We start from the raw sequence: 21885 nt of genomic DNA on the forward strand, positions 1-21885 counted from the left end.
CCTCCATCCTTAGGGTGTTATCCTGACTCCAGTCATACGGAAGACGTCCAGAGGCAAACCAGCCAGCAACTTCTGTGGGGTTTCCTTTTACAGAAATGGCTCTGCATCGTTCTCCGGAAAACAGTTTGGAGGCGAATGCTCCACCTCGAGTCCGGCAAGGCCCTGTGTAACTGGGCTTTGCTGGGACCAGTGAGGAGAGGAGCAGGGCTTCTCAAAGCCCATGTCAACAACCAGATACAATCGTGGCTCTGTGGGAGCCACAGGGGCAGGTTTCTTTACAAAAATGGGAATGAGTTCACGGCAATGATGGGAGCCCCAGAGAGACTATCTTCTTAGGAGCAAATCCTACCTCTCCATGAGAGATGCCAGGATGACAAGGTAGGCTGCAGCCTCCTGGGCTCCTCTCCACAGGAGCCTTCTGCCCCCTTCTCCCCTAACAGCTGCTCTCTTAAAACTTCCAGAAAAGGTTTCACTTGACCACAGCAGGTTACCCCCACTAACGGCTATTGATAAAATGAGAAGCACCTGCACTCAAAAATCACTCATTTTTCATTGGTAGCCCTTAAACTACTCTGCTCTCTGTCCCCTTAATGCAGAAGAAAGCTCACTCCTAAGGAGACAGCCAATTTTATCTGTATACAGACTAGTCTTCAGTTGTCACTTAAATGTACTTGTTGGAGACTGGAAGGTGTCTCATCACAAGGTAAGAACAAAAGACCCAGGTAAGCTAAACAGAAGCCACAGAGTGGGCCGCCTGGGGCTCTAACGGGCTTTCTCGGACCGCCGGTCAGCCAGTACCTCTCTCCCTACATTAAACAGACTTAATTTAAGAAGTGTCTGGTCACAGATTTGCCAACTGGAAAGAAAAGATGATGTTAATGTCCTTTTTCCATTAAAAATAAATGAAGTCATATCACTGATGATTTAGAAAAGAGAGTTTAAAAATTATTTTAATCAACATCCCTAAGACAGCCATCAGTAGCCTTTGTATTTATTTCCTTGTGGTCCTATATTTGTTTTTTGTTTTTTTGGATTTTTTTTTTTTACAGAATTTTAATTTTATTGTGAGTTACAGAATGGGTATCTCCCCATCAGCCTGATGGAGAAAATGATTACACATCATTATAAAAAAGAGAATAAATGCTCTGAAGCCTACCATCAAATATCACTCAGTACACGCACATGCTTGGCCAACGCTTTCCACGTAGCAAGTCATTTACCCTTCATAACAACCCGTGTGGTAATTGCTTTTATATGCTGAGCCCTTCTACAAGATTGTGCAAATCACGTTCTAATTTTCTCTTTTCTTTCCTTCTCCCATTCTCTCTTTCCCTACACTATACTCCATTTCGTCTCTAAAGATAATAGTGGGAATGCCTGCCACCATACATATATATGTCCAATGAAAAATCCTGCTCCAACTTTCAAAGCCTTAAGCTCTGCCAACATATGGACCCTACTTATGATCACTTTTCTTAACTCCTGCCAACTTGTACTGTTTTAAGTGCCCAGTGAGATCCTACTTTCCTGCCCTCTAAAACGCCCATCAGAAACTCTCTTGGGGCCCCATTTTCAACCAACACTACTGGCTACCTTGGAACAATCCACAACATAATCCAAATACTTTAATGAGAATTGCTAACACTTGAACCATCGTTGCAATTACTGATAGCTTGATATGGATGGTTAAAATAGAATTCCACTTGCTTGCTTCCTAACTATAATAATATTATATTTCTTTATTTTTGCTTTATTTTAATACTATAATTTGGAGACTTATCTCACAGAGTTCCTGGCAAGCATCTGGAAGACATCAGTTGGAAAGGACCAAATGCTAATTCTCATATTATAAGAGAATAATAAAAATTTTTTAAGTTGCAAAATTGCATTCATGTTGAAAAACATCCAATACACATGTCCTCCACTTCAAAAATGCCTGTGATTATTAAACATAATCCATATTAGAGGAGATTTACAAATTGTAAACTCCACATAGAAATGTATTCTCCATCCCCTCAGCATCAACCCCAAGTAACATGCAGTTAATTCTGCCCTCGGGGTATCATTCACATTTAATTTATCACTGATCTGCTGGAAGGAAAACTGTCTCTCCTTAGGACATGTCCAAAAATAAAAATGGGTACTGGGCACTGTGGAACGTACTCCTTGTGTGCAGGACGGGAGGAAGAGATTTTGAAGAGAAGACTTAGAGTCCATTACAGTCTTAAACCTGGAGAGAACAAAGACCGGGCGTTACCGGAAATGTAAAACCCAAACTGATCATATATCATTTTTCACCTTCAAGTAACAAATGTCTTTCTTACTCTGCTCTGCTCATTTAAGAGAAATGAAAACATATCCTTTATCCTTTGTCTCTTTTTCATTAACTCTCCTCACACTTGCTCAACGGGAAGAGGTTCCAGTCAACGGGCTAAGGAACAAGTCAGTGAGCTTCGATTCTGACAAGGTCTCTCTTCCTCTCGTGGAGACCAAGGAACTGGGAGGGGAGGGGTCTCCTCTTTTCCTGTGTTCTTGTCCCCGCTCAAGACAAAATCACCCCCCCACTGACTCTACTGGTTCCCAAGCTATTTGTTGATTGTAAATTCCAGACCCTGTGGTCTGACAAGAGCACAAGAGGTAAGTGGATCCCAGAGGCATAAGGCATGATGGACACTAGCTCCTCCAACTGAGCCCACTGCTGTAGGTTCACGCAGCCACTGAGCTGTGCGTGTGGTACAACCTCTGATGGTGGGGTCAAGTCATCACCCCATGGTTTCATCCATAACACTGAGAGCCATGGACGTGGTTCATCTGGATAGTGCTGTTCCCCTAACACGGTCCCATTTTCTTTTTTAAAAATTTGTTATTTAAATTCAATTTAGTTCACATAGAGCCTACTATTAGTTTCAGGGGTAGAGTTTAGTGATTCCTCAGTTAATGTAAATGTAAATGTAAGAGCGCCCAGGGCTCATTCTATCAAGGCCCCTCCTTAATGCCCATCACCCAGTTACCCCATCCCCTGACCCACGTCTCCTCCATCCCCTCTCAGTGTGTTTCCTACAGTTAAGTCTATACAATGGAATATTACTCGGCCATCAAAAAGAATGTAATCTTGCCACTTGCAATGATGTATTATGGATATTATGCTTAGTGAGATAAGTCAGTCAGAGAAGGACAAATACCATATGATTTCATTCAAATGTGGAATTTAAGAAACAAAATAGATGAGCATAGGGGAAGGGAAGGAAAAAGAAAATAAGATAAAAACAGAGAGGGAACCAAACAGGGTCCCATTTGTACCATGAGATGGTCTCATGGGTTCATGCGAGGTAGGCGCCTGCACGTTGATTCAAATCTGAAACTTTTTCAGCCAGAGCCTGACTGCATGTGGCTTCTTACCTTAAGTTCTAAACTTTGAAACAGCAGGACCCTCACAAGAACCTGTCAGAGCTTCTGGCGGTAAGAACTGCACTGTGTTTGAGGAACAACATGATCCTGCTGAACCACATTTGAGGCACTCAGTGTTACAGATAAAAACCATGGGTTGATGACTTGAACCAACCATCAGACATTATACAATCACATAACTTGATACTACATGTACCTATAAAGGCAGACTACTGTTACAGTAGCTACTATCCATCAGAGGAGGCAAGGACACTGATCTTGATCCCAGAGCAGAATTTTGCTGAATTTCTTCTACACTTTTTCTACAGAACAGCAGAAAGGGACAGGACTAGCCATCAAAGGCTGGAGTTCCATTCCCTGCTTGGCCACTGGCTAGGTGCAAGGTGTCTAGGCCTCACTGTTTGCATCTGCAGATGTTAAGGGTGAATCAGATGATTTCCCAAACCCCTTTCAAGCTCTAAAGCTGTATATTAACTGCCACTGAGAATCACATCAGTGTCTAGATATTCCAACAAGGGCAAAGAACAGGGTCCGGGACCCCCAGATCCTTCCCCCAACAGAAAAGGCAAAACATACACACCCAGAGGAGTCCCCTTCCCCAGTCGACTTTCTACACATGGCGCTTCTCAGGCAAGACAATAAAAGCAGCTGTTGGCACACCTGTGTGGCTCAGTTGGTTGAGCGACTGCCTTCGGCTCAGGTCATGATCCTGGACTTCCAGGATCGAGTCCCACATGGGGCTCCCAGCTCCTTGGGGAGTCTGCTTCTCCCTCTGACCTCCTCCTTTCTCATGCTCTCTCTCACTCATTCTCCCTCAAATAAATAAATAAAATCTTTAAAAAAAAAAAAAAAAAGCAGCTGTTGAAGGCGACCATGAATCTTGCCGGCTCTACGTCCCCAGAGGCGAAAATCACGTTTTATAATAAACATAGCTTGTTACGGCATCGCCTGTGACGAACATTTGGATTAACTTTTTGAGATCTCTGAGTGTGAAACACAAATAATACTAGTTGTGTATCTTTTGCAATCTGGGAAAACAATAAAAAAAAACCCTCTCTTTAGGCCAGACAACCATACAGGGCGCAGGGCGGAGACACTCTCCTGAAGCAGTTAGCCAAGTGGTGTCAGACAGGCCTTCTCGATGGAGGAAAACGTTCATGCATACCTGTACGCTCCTTTTGAAGGCAAGGGACATTCTTGGTTATTATCTTTTTCCACTCCTTATCACAGACTTACAATGAGAATGCTCATCCTTCAGGCTAAGTGACAGATAACACTCACACACACACACACAGAGCACATATTACTACAAATATGCTAATAACGTTCTGCATTAACACAGAGGATGAGAGTGCTTTACTGAAGATACTTCTAGCTCATTAATCCTCGGGATAGCCATGAAATAGCTCAGCGGGGGAAGGGGGGATAGTTGGCCAACTTTTCCCAATGATAGGCAACTGCACAGTTTAAGCGGTTTTCTCAGATCCGTCCAGTGAGGCTTCTGCAGGGGCTAGACAGACCCAACCCAGGAATGCTAACATCAGGTTTGAACTCCACACCCCTCTTGCAGCCAGAATGAGGCCCTCATCTGCAGTGACTCTGTGTTGGCTTCTTCCACACCTCTTGCATACCCTGGATTCTTCTAGCACCTCCCGTCCAAGGCCATGGGAACCACAACCAAGAAAAGCTGAAGGGGCTGCTTGCTCACGGGCTCAGGTGCTTTCCTCCAGCTTCTTCTCCATGTCTTTACCTTCTGCTTCACTCCTCTCAGTGGGGTGATGGGCTTCAAATCTGCCTCTCGGCTGACCTTATGGTTTTTACCCCCATTTCTTTCTTTCCTTTTTTTTTTTTTTTACCCCCATTTCGACTAGATCATCTCACTCCAATCTCATGACTTCATGTTTCAACTTGAGGGTTTCTTAAAGACAGAGCCCCTACAACACGGGCCCACCTCCTTGTATGCTCGACCTGCCAATGCAGAGCCCTTGGTGTTCCTGGGGGCCTCAGAACATCCCTGTCATGACCCCAGCCTCCCGCTCGGCCCACAGAAGAAGCTGGCCCCCACAGAAGGTCACCAGATCAGTGACAGCAAAGCCTGGCTCCCTTAGGAAGGCAACTATCGTTCCCCACCAGGATGCCAGGGCCTCCTAACTGAATATTTTCAGGGAAACCCCGAAGAGCCCCTTCAGCCCATCTGGGGTGATGCTGCCGAGGGCACATTACCAGTAGGGCTGTGTAGGTGTAGGGATAGTGGTAGGCCAGGTAGCAGGCATCCTCATTGTGCGGGAAGGTGACCACAAAGGTGAGGGTGTAAAAACACTTCTCAGATGCTCCTCCCGTGGCAGCTGTGCGCTGGCGATAATGATTCCTGAAAGACAAAGGAGAAGGCAGATGCCATAAACCTGCCCTGATACATAGTGACAAATGTTCCTCACTCAAAACTCTATTTGGGTGAAATTTAGAAAAGAGGGAAACTGACAGGTCATGAGCCAAACCAGCAACGTGTAGGCGGGTCCACCTGTCTCTCTCTCTCTTTTTAGGGAGAGGGAGAGCACACTCACGCGGGGGTGGAGGGGCAGAGGGAGAAGGGGAGAGAGAATCTCAAGGAGGCTCCACAGTCAGCACAGAGCCTGACACGGAGCTCGATCCCATAACCCTGAGATCAAGACCTAAACCAAAATCAAGAGTCAGACTTAACTGACTGAGCCACTGGGGCACCCCAGGTCTAATCTAACACAGACACACACACACACACACACACACACACACAGAGCACATATTACTACAAATATGCTAATAACATTCTGCATTAACACAGAGGATGATTTGTGGCACACATACCACGAGCCCTTCCCTGCTATGTCTGAAAACGAAGCCTACGGAGTCACAGAGCAAGAAAACAGACAGGTATGTGAGTAATTCTGTGCCTCTCAAGACGCAATGGCAGAGAGATACTTTATTACCCAAATGTGGGCTCCCCCAGCCCCTGCCTTACCCCAGCCCCAAGTTCAGCTCTTTCTTTCCCTTCTGCCGGCCAAGTGGTTTTGTTAACAATCATGACTACTACATACTGAGTTCCAACGCGACACTTAACCCACGTCATCTTATGTTATCACTGCAACAACACATCGTGGGCATGAAGAAACAAAAGCTAAGGAAAATTAATTTGTCAAAGGTTGCAAGACTCGAACGTGGTTGGGATGGAACTCGAACCCAGATCTGTCTGTCTAGGCAGGCTTTGTTCATTCCACTGTACAATACTTGCTTCCCAAAGGAATGTATTTGTCACCCTAAATGTGGTTCAGCGTCTCAGAGCTTCAGAGTACGCATTTTCCTTTGTCAAAGATGAAGAACCAATTTTGATACTTCAGAGAACAGTATCAAAGTAAATTGCACCCAGAAGTACATTCCGAGCAATATTTTCCCCACACGCTGCCGGTTATGCCCGCGCCTTGCCTGTTGATGAAGAGGCAGCTGTGCGGGCTTCCCTGAGAAATGTTATCATCAAGACTGCTTTATGATGCAAAATACGCCCGGACACCCAAAGATTAATTCCACCTTTGAACATTCACAGTATTCGCTTACTTGTCCATAGTGCTTTGGGGTTTTATTGGGGGAAAGGGTGGGGAGAGGGAAGAAATAGCAGGTAATGAATTTCTGTTCTTGCAAAATGAAAAAAAAAATTTTTTTTCTGCCCTTTTTCCTGCCTTTTTGTTACCTATGGGCCACCACGAATCCCCCACCAAAACAAAAACCAACCAACCAAACAAACAAACAAAATCAGGCAAGCAATAAAGGAAGAGACAGAAAACAAACTGTCTTGTTTCTTACAGTTTTGTGGGTTTTCAATACTGATATAACTAGGAGTGGGCGGTCCCACAGACGATGGCCTGACACATTTCTCTTGCCTCAGCTTCTGCCAACACAGCACCCTGGGGCCCTGCTCATTTTGGGAGAGAAGGACACCCCCTAAAAATGCACGCCCCAAGTGATCCTCCCGGTCACTGTTTGGATCACATGAAGAAGACCCATTCATTTCCTTTGTGACTCCAGCACCAGCAACTTCAATCATGGTGCCATCTGGATCTTGATACCTAATTGGGTCTCCTTTCTCCACATTTCCCCAAAATTCTGGACTTCCTTCCGAGCTCAGGCTCTGGTTATTAGAAAGTATGTCAAGAAGCAGATGGTAGCTCAGAAAGCGTGCCTGGCACATATGCTCTACCTTTTCTCTCCGATTCCACCCATAAAAGGGTCCCCTGCAAATGCTCACCCAGCGGACACCTACCTGAACGACGGGAACTGGTCAGTTACGCCTCTCTATGCTGCCAACCCACAGGATAGGAAACGAGCCAGTCAAATGATCAAGATGTTGGCCGCCGACCAAAATGTGGAAGAGCACATCACCTATTAGCACATGCATGTGAGCACACACATGTGCGCACGCCCCATATAGCATATTCATGCAGGTAAACACAGGTGAAAACAGAACACCTAGTGCCTCTCCATCCCCAAGTTCTTCACCCATGAAGAGTGAACACAGAGCCTGCATCTTGCTCCGGTATAGAAGATTTCCCTGGGGGTGGTCTCCTTCGACACGAGGCATGCTTCCTGGTCTACTTCCTGGTCTACTTCGCACTCTACCCTTAGATACACTGAAGTCACACCACAGGGACATTGGCTGTAGGCAAACTCAGCCTCACCCACGAGCCATCAGAGTGAGCATGAAAGGAAGAGAAAGCAAGGATGTGAAATCCCCACCCCTAGGCTCTTCCCACCATTCAAAGCAAACCTGGACTCCAGGGAGGGAAGAGCTACTGTGAAACAGAGAAATAAAATAAAAGGATTCTTCATTTTTGAACTTCTATGGACCTACGTTCTCATGATTTAAGGGAAGTATAAGGAATTTGAATAGCCATTTTTGTCATATGAAATCCACCTTATCACAGCCCCAACACTCTCTCTCTCTCTAAAGCTTGGAGGGCAAGAATCTTGTGGGCAAGACTAGAAGCTCCTCACTGGGGCGCCTGGGTGGCTCAGTCCCCTAAGCGTCTGCCTTGGGCTCAGGGTATGATCCCAGGGTCCCAGAACTGAGTCCCACATCAGGCTCCCTGCTCTCTGGAAAGTCTGCTTCTCCCCCCGCCCCACTCATGCTTGCTCTCTCTCTCTCGCAAAAGTAAACAGAATCTTTTAAATCAATAAATACATAAATACATACATACATGCTCCTCACTGGTAAGCCAGCCCTCCCCACGATGACTGTAGAATGCTGGGATTTAAAAATGGGTATCTCTTCATTTATGATGAGGTTCTGCTGAAGGAGATTCCATGACCACCCTAGTCTGGGATTGAAACTCTAGCAGAGGCTAAGGCAAATGTCAGGTTTTCCCACTGGAGTCTCCTAGCGGCCACGCACGAGGAGCAGGAGAATCCAGATGACTCTACCAGTAGCAAAAACTCCCCTCTTTGGGGACCTGCATGGTCCCCCAAGATAACCTTCTTCAAAGTGAAATGTTCAATAAATCTCTAAAGTGAAACCCTTCTCTTGCAACAATTCCATTTGAGCATGGTCAAGTGACTTTTGTTTCCCCCAAACATGTTTCACATATGATGTAAACATCCTGAGGGATGTTTGCAAGGAAGCTAACATTCATCCTTTCTATTTTCAGGGGGTCCCATGTTCTTTCTTTACACAGACAACCCTTTCCTTCTACCTCATTCAGACAACTCCTTCTGCCTTCAAGTCTCAACCCGAGGGTTTCCTCTTCCTGGAAGCTTTCCTGGATACCTGCTCTTTTCCACAGTTCTTACCACACTCTGTCTCTCCCTCACGACTAACCCTTTGTGATGGCTATTCTGCTTCTTTGCTTGTGTATTTTCATGCTCCACAGGGGAGCTGGACTTAGCACCTGTCCAGTTACAGTCTGTAGAACAAATGGACTCCAGGAGTAGTAACTAGAACACCTAGAATATTCCAACCTCTAATCCTACTGGTATCTTTTTAAGGATAAGCGTTACTGAGCACTCCACAGATGGGGAAATCAAGGGTTATGGACATGAAGCATCTCAAGCAACTCCACACAGAAAGCATAACAAGCGGGGTTTCAACCCCACGAGTGGGCTCCAAGACCAAGATCTCTTTTATTATATCTCTTGGAAATGGGTAAGACGAAAAGAAGTCTTTTGGCCCAGTTGAGCCAGTAAGAATGTGAAGTTCTGGCCTTCACAAGTCAGGGATGCTTATAAGCTTAAAGTCTAAAGTAACAGAAGGAATATAACTCAGAACAGATGAGAACTCATGAAAATGAAACATTTCACTGATTCTTTATGTCCCTGGTGCCACTGAGAAGTTTCTACCAGCTACCGATGACTGCTGACATTCACTGAACACCTACTGTGCCCCAGACACTGTGCTCAACTTTCCACCTGCTTTTCCTCATTCCATTATTGTCTCCATTTTACAGATAAGGAATCAGACATTGAGGCTGGGATAATCTTCGCACAGTCACACAATGATGAGAAGTGGCCGAAGCCTGATTCCAAGAACCTTCTCCCCTTGATCTGCTCTTAGAGATGGAGAAGGAAGGAGCCTGGTGAAAATCAAGGGTTTGCTCAGAGTTGCCGGACCCTAGATAGGTCATGTTGGGTCAAAGATGACTCAGGGTCAGATAGAGCCAGCTCTTCCCGTTAAAAGGCTCCCCCTTTGCTTTTCCACTCCCTGAACCATTTGTCTTAGGACCAATCTACACTTTTATAATCATAAAGCCTTCAATGAAGCAAGGAGCAAAGTACACAAATGCATAGTTATGAACTCAATCTATTTCCATTTGCACTTAAAAATATGCTGGGAACTCATTTCCCCCTCTCCGGGTGCATGAAATAAGCAAATGCCAAGAGAGAAAGTGAAGTAGATAATCTTACAATGACCCAGCTCTGTTTAACGAGGGCGCATCATTTCACTTAACAGGGTCTAATAAAGCAGAGCAGCCAGGCCACCGGGCTTCCCCGTGTCGGCAGCGGTACCAACACTCCACACAATGCCAAACCTCCCCCCGAGATCCCTCGGAAGGATGCATGACGGCAGACCTCGTGTCCGACATTCATCTTCATGAGTGAGCTGTTCCATCTCCTCTCGCGAGCGGAGATAAATGTCAGAAGAGATCAGCCGGTGTGTATTACATGGCCACTCTGAGCCTGCGGCTTCCCTCCCTCTGCCCTTCGGCAGCCAGATTACTTTAGACTGGAGCTGGGAAAGGATTCGGAAAGGTGTGAGGCTGTGTACGTTGCAGGGAGAAGCAGGCGCGGGGAAGTAAATAAAGCAGAAACTGCAAGTGTCCTTGCTTACTTCCACGAGAGGCACGGATAAAGGAGTCTGCTCATTTAGGTCCTTCCCTCCGGAGGATCCCTTTTACTTTCTGGCCTACCCATCTGCAAGGTGGGTGGGGGAGGGGGAGGGGACGGAGAGGGAGAGGGGATTCCAGGGGACGGGCAAGATGGTCAACTGTGCACAGGAGAAAATATTAGAATTTTTCCTCAAACCGAGTATGATCTGGGCACTAAGGAGGAAATTCAGCTGCCTCTAGGTTTAATGGGGTGGGGGGGTTTGACACTGCTGTCTTTATGCTGTCCAAGTCAACCTGATGTGATGCCTAATTATATAGCAAACTAGAGTAAGAGCGATCTTATCTGTTCTTCTCTGCTGGGTTCCAGAGCCAGAATACGAACTACACATTACATTATACGTTTCTGGTTTTCATGCGTCAGGAAGCTGAGTATCGATTGCTGGACGGGAAGAGCTCCGCACCTGCCTCAATCTTTTGCTTTTAACTTCTGGCAAGGTGGTCTGCAGAAGCCTACTTTAGTGGACTGACAGACTGACTATTTTCTTAAATTAAACTAAACCTCACAATATAGACCGTTAGTTGTTTTGTTGTTGTTTATTCTGGTTAGAGGCCAGATTGATGGTAACATTAAATGTCAAGCACTAAGGACCCCTCAAAAATGGAAGAATGGACATGGCCTCTTTTCTACTCTTCCCACTAGTTCGCAAAGATTCTGGCAAAGTCGATCTGGCTAATGAGATCTTTCAGAACTACGCAAAAGGCTACTGACAACTGTATTTTTCATGGGAACCCCCAAGGGTACAGTATGCCCTGGTTATCAATAGAATAAAGATGTAACAACTGGGTAGACACTTGTAATTTTTCATTGTTCCATCTTTTTGTGAGCACTTATAATTTTAACTCTTTGCATGTCTTCTGATGCACATATTAGTATAATAATGCATATGTAACTGATTAAAGTTACTTATAAACAAATCTGTATTAGGACACGCATGACTCGATCTTATCAAAACAGGCAGGAGACCACTTTCTAACTGATGACGATGAGAACCACAAAGCTGTCAGCCCACATCCTTAACTAATCACCACTGCTGTCTCTTTCTGAAGGAAATGAATATCCCATTCCTCTGTCCTTTTCTCATTTGTGGTTCCCTAGATGTACTCAGGCACAATGAGCACCCTGGCGCCCCCTTTAGAACGTGGCACTAAATCTGGGAACTTAACAGCACAATAGAAATAGAACTTCCGGGACGCCTGGGTGGCTCAGTTGGTTGGACGACTGCCTTCTGCTCAGGTCATGATCCTGGAATCCCGGGATCGAGTCCCGCATCAGGCTCCCAGCTCCATGGGGAGTCTGCTTCTCCCTCTGACCTTCTCCTCGCTCATGCTCTCTCTCACTGTCTCTCTCTCAAATAAATAAATAAAATCTAAAAAAAAAAAAAAAAAAAGAAAGAAAAGAAAGAAAGAAATAGAACTTCCAAGCTTCTGATGATGTGCTGGAGATAGAGAAATAAAAATATAAACTTTTCTCAAATTAATACACTGGAGAGAACAAAGGCAGGGGTAAAGCAAACAGATCTTCTAGAGCAAATCAGCTCAAAGTCTGTGATGGGTAAAAAGGGAGAAATATGTTCTACAATCTAAGGCATTCGACAGTAGGGAGCTGTGGTTGAATAGAGATACACACAACTACCCTGTTGTTAAATCACGTTATTAGAAATATGTTAACATCATGTGGTGAATTATTGTAAAACAAACTACGTTACAATGTAGCAATCTTATCCATTCATCTCTGTTGTATTCATGACTGCAATATGAAAAATGAATTACATTACACATTCATGGTTTTCATGTTACCCCTCTGTTGCTCTTTAATCACATAACAATTGTCTTGCTAATGAATCTAACAGCTATTAACATTAACTTTGGCTTTCCTGAGGCCAAGGTTGTGCTTTTGGAAGTGGGGCTTCTTTCCTCCTTCTCTTTTTGGCAGAGGCTTAGTCCCCTCAAGCCTGCACCTTGCTCCCCACCTCCCAGAGGAACAGCCTCCAGGGAGAGTTCTACTCTTTTTGGCAGAGGCTTAGTCCCCTCAAGCCTGCACCTTGCTCCCCACCTCCCAGAGGAACAGCCTCCAGGGAGAGTTCTACTCTTTTTGGCAGAGGCTTAGTCCCCTCAAGCCTGCACCTTGCTCCCCACCTCCCAGAGGAACAGCCTCCAGGGAGAGTTCTACTCCCCTGAGAGAAAATACTGAATGTCATGCTTGTCCCATCTCTTACTAAGCTCCAGAACCAAGCCGGAAGCCAGCTTAGTCCTTCACGTTTATTCAGGGTTACTATTTTCACAGGACACCCCAAGATTCAAAATTCAGACTTTCGCTGTTTTTCCCTGCAATTGTTGGCTTCTACCACTTTGGATGGGTTTTAACCTAAATCTCTTTGGAACATGAAAAGATCCTGACAGTTTCTAGATATGGAGGGCGGAGAGAAATTGCCATATATAGGTGAATGGAAAACCAACAAAATCGTAATATTTTGCTATCGTTCTGAAGAATATAATGAAAATACCACCCAGGTCCATATCCTAATACATCAAGGACTGAAGACTGCCAACTCTTTTATTACAAACCGTAAGAAAGCCCAGCTCTGTGTTTTGTAGACAGTACTTATCTCTATGGTGATTTTTGCCTTTGTGTCTGACGGATAGGAAAGGTCAGGAATTGTGTTGCTCTATCAGTGTTCCTGTCCTCAGTCTCGACAGCCAAAAGGCATGGAGTACATATCCCCTTTCTTTTTGATATTAATAACAATCCTAAACTTTAGAATGTCTGATAATACTTTTCTCACAGCCCTCTTGTAATATCAGAAAGAGATACAACTTGCTTTATCCAATAAAACAAGTGCTAGCCTACCAGTGTTTATAAGAAACCAGCAATGCGCTAATAATTAATTACATATTTCCTGCCCGTCCTAACAGTTCCTGTCCCTTTTCTTCCGTATGAATTTGTATTGTATTTTCCACCAAGAGAAAATGCACAAATGGGCAATTCATGGGTTGGGAATCCACTTCTTTCCTCCAAAGATATGGATAATTTAGATTTCACTCACAACTTTACAGAATAAATTGATGAAACCGGCTGCTGATCAAGGGATGAAGATGAACTCCGGAAATGCTCCCTCTTTTGTTTTTTTTTCCTAAAAAATCACCTCGCCGTGGAGGAACAGTCACTTACGTGCACCTGCCACAAGTCCTTTCCCACCTACTTTGGAAAACTGAAGCACTGGATGAAGAAGGGTAGGCCAGAACGTCTCAGAATGTTTTGTTCACTGGACTGCACCGAAAGAAGTCAAGAATGAAGGCTTGACCAACTAGTCACAGGCTGCGTCCATACAAGTCCTGACATCCAACAACAGGGCCTAAGGGTTTCGGTGTGTCGAAGTGAGGACAGGTGACTTCTCTTCTTGGGCTCCACGGTGGGCGCCATGTAACGTACTTGTGCTTCTGAAGGGCAGGGCACACACCACTGGGACATGGGAAGAGGGCTGAGGTTTCTCCGGTCAACAGAGAAGAGCAGGAAATTGAGAAAGAATGAAAGAGCGGACCAAAGAAAGCTAGCAATGCTCTAACTTACTTGTAATAACAGATTTCATAGCCCATCCGTATCCAGGTGGGTCTGCCCAGAAGAGCCTCCTTCACAGAATACACAGTCGGCTGCATCCCTGCACAGAACAAAGGCAGGATTAATCGCCAGGGAAGGGCACCTGGGGGGCTCGGGCAGCTAAGCACCCAGACTCTTGATTTCAGCTCAGGTCATAATCTTAGGGTCATGAGATCAAGTGTCAGGCTCCAAACCCAGCGTGGAGCCTGCTTAAGATTGTCTCTTTCCCTCTCCCTCTCTCTCTGCCCCCACACCCCACATTTAAATAAATAAATAAATAAAACAAAATAAAATAAAGTATTAATCTCTGAGGAAAGAGAAAATGGAAAGAGAGCTGTGATGGGCTGAATCACGGCCCTCCGAGATATCCGGGTCCTAACCCCTGGAACCTGTGACTGGTGCCTTATACGGCAGAAGGGATTTCATAGATGTAATTAAACTAAGGATTCTGAGATGGAGAGATTATCCTGGTGGGCCCTAAATGCAATCCCTTTTGTCCTTTTGGGAGGGCGGCAGAGGGAAGTTTGCACAGGAGAAGCGATGTGACTGGGGCAGAAGGAGACTGGGAGATGCTTCACGGCTGGCTTTGAAGATGGAGGAAGGGGCCACAAGCCAAGGGATCCAGGGAGCATTAACTCTAAACACTGGGAAAAAAATACCAAATAAAAAGAAAACCCCACAGATGCTCCAGTGGTCATGGCCTTTCTGGTATCTTCACTGTAGCCCAGTGAAACTGATTTTGGACTTGTAGACACTAGAATTGTAAGAGAGTAAATCTGTCTTGTTTCAAGTCACCAAGTTTGTGACAATTTGTTACAGCAGCCACATGGAGCAAATACAAGACTCAGGGTTCATACTTTCTCTTTCTACACCAGGAAGAATCTATTTAGTCGCTACAAAATAGAGACCTAGAGACACCGGAATATTTGTTCCTTACTTAAAGCCACTCAATGAATTAGTACACGATCCAGCAGTAATTTGCTGAATCGTACGCAATGCAGAATTTCCGATTCCTGGAGACTCTCAAAGTAAATGTGGGCTGCCAGTCACTTTGTCCCTGGAATTTCTCCCAAAAAATTGGCCGAAAAGTATCCAGAGAATTTGAACTTCCTGAGAAGTTATTTTCTGAGAGTGCAAATCAGTGTCATCCGACTGGCTTCCTTTCCTTTGTCAGACAAACAGGCCAATATATTTGCTGCTGTGGGATTTAGGGGATGAAGAGAAGGAATAAATGAGAGGTTCTCATGGACCTCCAAGAGTTCAAGGTGGGGGCAAGGCAGTCAGGAAGCAGTGGAATGGCAGGCATGGTGTTCACATTCCATCGCAGAGTGAGGACTTCCGGCTTGCCTTCCCTGGCGGCAGTCTGCCACAGGTTGGCCACCATCTTGCCACACATAGTGACAAGAAACATTCTGCCCAACATCAAACTCTTTGGGAACCCAAAAAGGGCTTCCAGTAGTAAGCCAATCAATCACAGAGGGGTGCCATTCCTGGTGTAAGCCAGAAGGTCTAGCTTCTAGACCTTCTGGAAGGTCTAGAAGATTTAGGGTGTTAGCCCAAGATCTCATACCGTAATTAAACTGGCTGTTGGGCTTCTCACAGTTGATGACGTTGAAGCGGTAAGGGACGGCCGCCCTCATGCCGCTCACCTGGAAGTAGAACCACTGCTGGTGCTGGCTGCTGTTCACATCGGTGTTGACCAGCAAGTCGTACTCCCACCTGCAAAGTCAGAAGCAAGGCTGGAGGGCTACAAGTCTTTAAGGAAACATCAAACACTGAGAAGTCACACACATCAGTTTCCAGAGGACAGATCTAAGACCCAGGATCTCAGTGGGTTGGTGAGTTACAGTGATTGTGCTCATCTCACAAAACTGGGGGCTGTAGAGATATGAGGAGAGGGGAGCAGGTTCTTAGGAGCAGGTATTAGGAGAATCAGTTACACAATCACAGCATATCTTTTTATTAAACTGTGATTTAATAAATTAATAATGAAACTCTCTAGCAGGAAAAATGCAACTGTGCTCTATCCCAGAGAAAATTCAATCATATCTGGTTGTGTAGGTCATTCCTATTTGATGCTGCACCTTACTTTTGAGGCTGGGTCTCCTCATATGGAAAATGGAAATAGTGCCTAAACCTGCAGCGCTGTTTGAAAAGATAAGTGGTATCATACAGGTAAGCCCCCAGCAAAGCAGCAAACATGAATTAGGCTAGCAGCGCAGGAGTTTTGTGTGCATTGTGTCCCTTTTTAATTGATTTAACTTACATGCAATAAAGTGCACAAAATTTAAGTGCACAACTCAATGACTTTCAATAAATTCTTCTGGACACTCCTGTTTGGCAATTACCCAGATCAAGATATAGAACAGTTCTAGTGCCCCAGGAGACTCCTGCATGTCGCAGTTACTATCTGCAAAGGTAATCAATTTTTGAGCTGTAGCAACAAAATTAACAATGCAGTTTTGACTTCGTTCAAAAATATGATTGCTTGCTCCATCCTCGTGCCGTGTTCTCTGAGCTGCTCCTCTAGAAAGGGTAATGTATTTGCCCCAATCCGCTCACACTCTGCCACTCTGGACACCTGAGAAGTGGTACAGTGAGATTTCTGGAAGGGGGGAGCTTTGCAGAAGGCATATCAGAGCAGAATAGAGCTCCCCGATGGAGACCCACTGCTCACACTGTCACTCTAAGCATCTCCCTGAATCATCGAGCCCAACATACGACAAATGAAGCAGAATCCAGGAAGCAACACTCATACGAACAAATCCACAAAGACTACAGCCCTCCAATGGTCTGCTACGCCCACCATCCTCTCCAAAAACTAATCATCAAAACTTGCCTATACGTAGGTTTGTTTTCCGTCCTCTGACTCCATCACCCAGACCATAACTAACTGGTTTACGGTTCTACACTCTGGCAAAGGCAGATATCTGAAGAGAGACCAGAGCAAGGCCAGCAGGGCAGACACATCATGGACTGACCACTGTCCCCTAAACCCGGGAGACTCTGGCCTAGGTGTTCTCTCCCGGATCCCTTAAGCATGATATAGAGAGAAACGGAGTAATGTAAGCAGGTACTACCACAAGACGTAGAAGCTGAGCTGGCAAGAGAAAGAGAAGGCGGCTGAGAAGGAATGTTAACAAAACTGCCTTTCTCTCTTCAGCCCGCGTAGCTCAACCTGTATTTGTTTAATACATTGGGTTTCCCTGAAATAGTTCATGTACAAACTAACTAACAGAAAAGGATCCCTGCTCACCTGCCCTCCCCCAAAAAAGAAGAATTTCAAAGATGACTCCTCAGATAGCTACAAAACAGGCTGATCTAGCTGAATTTCTGTGCTGTGTACGGCCAATATGCAGCCGAGGACAAGCTCATGCTCACTGAGTGTCGGGCACTATTCGGAGAGCGTGACGTATTTTTAGCTAACTCACATTAAAAAAAAAAAAATCCCTATGATGTGGGTGCCATCACTGTCCCCATTTTCTGGGTGAGGAAGAAAAGGCAGGGAGTAAAGTCAGGGAATTGCTCGAAGTCTCCTGGTGGACAGGGGTGAGGTGGCCCCGGCATTCTGATTCCAGAGTCTGTGACCCCCCACGACATTCACTGTCCCGGACTGCTGTCTCCGGGAGTTCACCCATAGAAGATGGAGACAAATCCGGACTTCTGGCATACAACAGAGCTCACACCGGTATCAAGGGAAGAACAATACCACAGTCATCTCTTCTGCGCCGGAAGCTTTTGCTTCGTGTCCTCTCTCCCTGTGTAGTTGGTACAGCCCTAGACTCCCCTCGCCTGTGAAACACTGGTCTAGTGATAGGAGCTGATTGAGAGATCGTGGCAGAGAGGCATGGCACTACACATGCCCTTGAACGAAGATTAACACTCCTCTCCACGGGGAGCCCAACGTTCCTGCCACCTACGTCCACAGCTATGGGAGCAACGGATGTGAAAACATACAGGGCCAGGGGACCCCACATACCCTGCTGTGTGAATAGAACAAGCCCCGGCATCAACGTAGTTACCAACATCCCAGTCAAAGGACGCCCACACCCACGGATGGAGCCGTTATCTGGAACACAGATGTCTTCATAACCTTCACCTCTAGTCGCCTCCCGGCAGCGACATCAGCCAGTGAGCCCCCTAGTGGTAACCCGCAGACGTTCAGCAACGGACTGCACGGAAAACCTTTCTGTGCCCTGTTTGCCAGTCTCCTGGGTATAAACACTCCCGCCAGGACTGTTTTCAAAGGACCCATGCGAGACCGCTGTACAGAGAACAGGGAGGAGGGAGGCACTACCCGCTCCCTTAAGCTGCCAGGAGCTACCTCTGTGAGCTTCCGTACTCACTCGCGCACTCGGATGGCTTTGCGCAGATTTCCTGACTCGAACTTGGAGGAGAACCGCAAGCAGTCGGAAGCGGTGTCTTGCAAAGGCCTGTAATGAAATAGGAAACATGTGAACACATGCGTTACTGCTATTCTTGGGCATAGCCTGACATTTCTGAGAGATAAGCTTTTTCTCACAGCTTCTCCAACATGAATTCTGACCGTGTTTCGGGGAGAAGGGATGGACTGCTAACATCAAACATGCTTGTTCTCGTGTCGTTAAGAGGAGATTCTATACTCCCCCCCAAACACACATCTTCCAGATTCCACCGACGCTCAAGACCACCTACCAAGGCTCATCTAAGCTGAAGACGACTTTATTTATAACATCACTTGGCTCGATGAGCCTCCGGACATCCTCAAATATCTTGATCCTGGAAAGGAAAATTGGAAACATTTGAAGGGTTGGCTCTCACTCCTTACCCTGTCCATCCTACGGCCCTCTGGGAAGGGCCTTGAGAGTCATCAGAGATTTATGAACAAAAAAATTAATAATGCCCCAACCCGGGGGGAAAGCACTGCCTCACCCTCCTTTCCTCCTTTACCAAAAACTGAAACTACAGCAGGAATGGAGAACGGACTGATTCCAGAGTTTTAGCTGGAAGATTCGTGACTTGAGGGGGAATTTTTTTCAAGAGCATTTGCACTAATAGGCTCCAAAGGTCTTGGCTGTGAGAGTAACAGGGTCCTTTGCACAGAGACAATTTTTGAGGGAAACTTTAGTATTTTTGACTGTTAGCACCCTCAAGGCCTGCGAGGCTTCAGGAAGCCTCTGAACTCTTGGGTCATTTACAGTCCTTGGGTTCTGTCATTCCCAGAAAATTAAGATCAATCTTCTATCTGAAAAATACCCGTGTCAGGAAGTTTAAGTAAGAGGACAGAAGGAAACCCAAGGGGTCATGGGCCTGAATCTCTAATCCATGCTTTTTGGGTTCAGTGAGAGGAGAGAGGATGTAGACATGAGGCCTGGGCTCAAGGGGAAGATGTTCTCTCAAGGGGGGAGGTGTTGCTGGGCCAGCCCCTATGCTGTGGCTCTCAGGAACTTGAGCCTGGCAAAGGGTAAGGTCAGAAATGTCAGCAGGAGCTTAAGCCCGAGCAGTTACTTGCTGATGAAATAAGTTCCGGAAACTTTCTGGTGCACACTTGGCCCCACTGACTTAGCATATGCATAGTCAATGTCTGTCTGTTTGTTTTCCAGGGAAAATCATTTTTCCTTGGCTTTAGCCATTTACATTTTAATCTCGCAATGTTGATCCAAAGGCAAAGCTCCCTTTCCATCATTCTGGGAGTAACCTCCCACTAAAGTTTCTGTCCTAGAGAATGCATATTTTCCTTCCAGTCCTCAGTGCTACAGCAGAACTACTCTCCCAGCCAAGCCAGGTTTTGTAAGGTTGAGACTCTGAGATAGGGGTACGCCACCAACTTTCCTCAACAAGAGATCCAATACCAATTTACAGGGAATTTAAAAAAGAGAGAGAGAGATCCCAAATAATCCACACTGGGTTTTTTTGGTTTTGTTTTTGTTTTTTCTGAGAACCTTCCTTTGAGGAATGATCCCAGTATTTGGACAAACTGGGTTGTCTTTCCCTGTTATGATCCACAGAGCATTCTGGGATACAGGGTTGCATTAGAATCATCAAAGGGATTCTTTTTCTGTCAACACCTGCCTGCCACTAGCCCACACGTGGTTCTGACATGTCCAGGGAGGAAGGCAAGCTTCTGTGTTTGGAAAAGCTTCCCAAAGGATTTGAACATGCTCCTGACTGATTCTCACTTTTCCAAAGACAGCAGAACTCTCCACACAAACCATTCTACTAATTAAAATATTAAAGAGAAACATAAAGCTTCCAAATCAGCACCAATGTCACCTTTGGACTCCACATTTGCGTTCCAGCATGGACTGAGCAGAGGGAGGTGGACGGTGACCCCAGAGGTCGGGAAATGCCATCTTCTTGAAGTCAGCCACAGATCTGGTTCTTCTGGCTTTGGCCATATAGAGATGGGGGTCATGGAAGGGGATATGCTTGGGATGTGTCTGCAGAAGCTTATCTATTACTTCAGCAGTTTCTGTAGGCCTAGCAGAATTGGAGAGGGAGGCACTCATCATTGGGCAGGAAATCACGTCTATGTCCCAAGCATCCTGTTTGAGGGAAGCTTGACTGTCAGGGGCTTCTCTTCCAGAAGAATCTTTCCCAAGACCATTTGACTGCATATTTTGGTATGCATTCATCCCAGGGCCTCTTTTGGAGGCTGGATGCATGGTGGACCTTCCCATCTTCACCATGCTCAGAAGAGAAGTCTGGACCATGGCTTCTCTTTCCTGCCCCCAGGAGCTTTGGTCCTTAGTCAAATAATGCTGCTTTGGGGAGGTCACAGGCGGAATGTGGTAGTGCTCGGCATCCTGAGGCTCTTCAAAGTTCAAATTATCTCCAGGTTTAGACTCAAGTTCCTTAGGGTTTAAATTGAAAAAGAATATGTCAGTGTTTCCTTCCTGATAGAAAATACAATGTGACCCCTATTCTTACTCTCCGGGCACAGAGTTAAGCTTAAACCCTGTGAATTAAGAAGCTTTTTCCAAGGTCAGACAAGAAAAGGCTAGCTTCAAGAATCAAAGAAATGGGAGAATCATAGAAACTCATGTTTGGAAGGGGCATTGGGTGGGTCTAGTGTAATTCTACAGAGCATACAAATGCCCTCTGGAACATGCCCAAAACTTACAGCCTGGTTGAACAAACTTATTTACATTATTTTCACTACACCCCAAGGCAACACCTTTTACTTGAGGACCATTCTGATTGTTTTTGGGGGAAAAAAAAAAAGTATTCCTTACACTGAACTGAAATTTCCTTTGCTGAAATTTTTACCAACTGATCCCCTTCGGTTTTCTGGAGTAAAACAGAATATGCTGCCCCCCTTCTCCACGGGATTTAGTGGTATGCTTAGAGGTGGGCAAATTCACGATATACTAAGAGCCATAAGAAAATAACAGAGATCCAAAGGCAGATCTAAAATCTTGACAACAGCAACCATAGTGGGAGCAGCAATTAGCCACTACCTCACCAGGTGGAAGGTTCTCAATTTGTTTCTACTCAAAA

General features: G+C 45.6%; 1 protein-coding gene across 3 annotated transcripts in view; it reads right to left on the minus strand.

Moving 5' to 3' along the window:
* Window positions 1-21885, minus strand: part of AGBL1 (ATP/GTP binding protein like 1) — a 730233-nt gene that overhangs the window by 555529 nt on the left and 152819 nt on the right. For all 3 annotated transcript variants that reach the window (XM_032342085.1, XM_032342083.1, XM_032342084.1), the window contains exons 11-16: window positions 20659-21239; window positions 19081-19164; window positions 18753-18839; window positions 15977-16125; window positions 14380-14467; window positions 5632-5776 (exon numbers count right to left, since the gene is read on the minus strand). In XM_032342085.1, coding sequence (XP_032197976.1) covers window positions 5632-5776; window positions 14380-14467; window positions 15977-16125; window positions 18753-18839; window positions 19081-19164; window positions 20659-21239 — 1134 coding nt within the window. The remainder of the gene's footprint in view (window positions 1-5631; window positions 5777-14379; window positions 14468-15976; window positions 16126-18752; window positions 18840-19080; window positions 19165-20658; window positions 21240-21885) is intronic.

This window comes from Mustela erminea, chromosome 5 (assembly GCF_009829155.1).
Source record: "Mustela erminea isolate mMusErm1 chromosome 5, mMusErm1.Pri, whole genome shotgun sequence".
Classification (NCBI taxonomy): domain Eukaryota; kingdom Metazoa; phylum Chordata; class Mammalia; order Carnivora; family Mustelidae; genus Mustela; species Mustela erminea.